This window comes from Physeter macrocephalus, chromosome 18, assembly GCF_002837175.3.
Source record: "Physeter macrocephalus isolate SW-GA chromosome 18, ASM283717v5, whole genome shotgun sequence".
Classification (NCBI taxonomy): Eukaryota; Metazoa; Chordata; class Mammalia; order Artiodactyla; family Physeteridae; genus Physeter; species Physeter macrocephalus.
Genome location: NC_041231.1, coordinates 20,759,280 through 20,761,698, shown reverse-complemented (window position 1 = coordinate 20,761,698; position 2,419 = coordinate 20,759,280). Strand labels below are relative to the sequence as shown.

The window sequence follows — 2,419 nt, the reverse complement described above, 5'->3', positions numbered from 1 at the left end:
CTATTTTATATTTGGTAGTGTATATATGTCCATGCCACTCTCTCACTTCGTCCCAGCTTACCCTTCCCCCTCCCCGTGTCCTCAAGTCCATTCTCTACATCTGCGTCTTTATTCCTGTCCTGCCCCTAGGTTCTTCAGAACCATTTTTTTTTTAAGATTCCATATATATGTGTTAGCATATGGTGTTTGTTTTTCTCTTTCTGACTTACTTCACTCTGTATGACAGTCCCATGATTTCCTTTTCCTCAATACATTCCCCTCTCCCAAGCCTTTCTAAAAACTCTCGGCCCCTCATGTTCTTCAGTCTAACATCTAGAACCTTCTCTGTAGCCAAACGAGCTCTACCAGGCCAAGGGACCCTGCTTTCAACTATTACCATATATCATGAGGAACAAGTATGAGGTCATGAATAGGCCTTATTGATCAAGGCAGAAGCAGTAAAGCTTTTAGTCTGAGATTTAACATCTTTCTGAATAACATCCTCTGAATAGTATTACTGGCTTTGACTGTGGCAACATTTTGAGCTATCCGCCATTTGGATCTTGTTTTGAGAGACTAAGGATTGCAAGCAGCAGAGGCTGAGTGCCTGACATGTGCCCAGTATTTTGCTAAAAGCTCTATAAACATTACCTTAGTTCTCACAACTACTTGAGCATATATTCTACAATATCGTTCTCATCCTCAAATTACTCTGTAGTCCTTTCCTTTGCTTTATAACTTGCATGTAACCTCCTGAAGACGACACAGCTTGTCCCGAGACCAGTATCTGAAACTCTGGAAGAATTAATGAACTACCCTTTGAGGTTTAATACTGTCATCCCGTGTATTTTACAAGTAACCCTTGAAGAATAATTGAGCATTTAAAACCCAATAATTAGGTCAGCGCCAGGAGCCGGCCATTCCCGGAGCTCTCCCCCGCGGGCGCGGCACAGGCCGAACAGCCAAACAGAAAAGTTTAATAAACAGCAGGCGGAGGGGCTGGAGGCGGCGGCGGCGGCCGGGCCCGAGCGAGCAGGAGTTCGGTGGCCTCAGCTGTCTTCATTCACCAGCGGCGACCGGCGGCAGCGGGCAGTGCGTCAGGCAGAGAGAGCCGCCGCCAGCCCAAGCAACAGCAGGAAAGACAGCCTGACATAGGGAAGTGGGGACTGCTACACAGAGAGAGAACTACAAAGCATCCTCAGTGCAGTAGGAACCCTAATCCAAAGTCCCTATACTTTTATCAGAGTGCGCAACAGAGGAACACAGCTCAAGAAACTAATCACAGCCAAGTGCCTATACTTTGTTCCACTGGCTGCGGATTTTATGGAAACCCTCGTACAAATGGCATGTGTTCAATATGTTATACAGAACATCTTCAGAGACAGAATAGTAGTAATGGCAGAATAAGCCCACCTGCACCTTCTGTCAGTAGTCTGAGTCTTTACCAGTCCAGGGCACAGGTGGCAGTGTCCCAGAAGCTCAGCTGGCGTTAGACTCTACATCTTCATCAATGCAGCCAAGCCCTGTATCAAATCAGTCACTCTTATCAGAATCTGTAGCATCTTCCCAAGTGGACGGCACATCTGTGAACAAAGCAATACCTGAGAAAGAAGACCTGCCAGCTTCAGGATCAGAAACCACACAGCAGCCATCTGAAGAGCAAAGTAAGTCTCTTGAAAAACCAAAACAGAAAAAGAATCGCTGTTTCATGTGCAGGAAGAAAGTGGGACTTACTGGGTTTGAATGCCGGTGTGGAAACGTTTACTGCGGTGTACACCGTTACTCGGATGTACACAATTGCTCTTATAATTACAAAGCTGATGCTGCTCCATTTTCAGGGTTTGAATGTCGGTGTGGAAATGTTTACTGTGGTGTACACCGTTACTCAGATGTACACAACTGCTCTTACAATTACAAAGCTGATGCTGCTGAGAAAATCAGAAAAGAAAATCCAGTAGTTGTTGGTGAAAAGATCCAGAAGATTTGAACTCCTGCTGGAACACAAAATCCTTTGACCATCTGCAAACTAAAAATTGACTTGAGGGGGCTTCGCTGGTGGCGCGGTGGTTGAGAATCCGCCTGCCGATGCAGCGGACGCGGGTTCGTGCCCTCGTCCGCGAGGATCCCACGTGCCGCGGAGCGGCTGCGCCCGTGAGCCACGGCCGTTGAGCCCGCGCGTCCGGAGCCTGTGCTCCGCAACGGGAGAGGCCACGGAAGCGAGAGGCCCGCGTACCAAAAAAAAAAAAAAAAAAAAAAATTGAGGTTTTGTTTCGTAGTCATTGGGAATGTAGAGCAATGTATCTTGCATAGACCTTTTAATCATGCATGTCATCAGAAGAGATTTTTTTTGTTTTGAAAATGACTCTGAACATTTATTTACATTGCAGTTTCTGTGGCTTTAAAGACTTAAGTAAACTTTACCAGTATTATTCTTTTAAGA

General features: G+C 46.0%; 1 protein-coding gene across 1 annotated transcript in view; it reads left to right on the top strand.

The window, feature by feature from the left end:
- LOC102984718 (AN1-type zinc finger protein 6-like) overlaps positions 1–1,966 on the top strand; it is a 3,014-nt gene extending 1,048 nt beyond the window's left edge. The window contains 3 exon segments of the mRNA XM_055079612.1: positions 970–1,407; positions 1,410–1,730; positions 1,818–1,966. Coding sequence (XP_054935587.1) covers positions 970–1,407; positions 1,410–1,730; positions 1,818–1,966 — 908 coding nt within the window.
- The last annotated feature ends 453 nt before the right edge of the window (positions 1,967–2,419 follow it).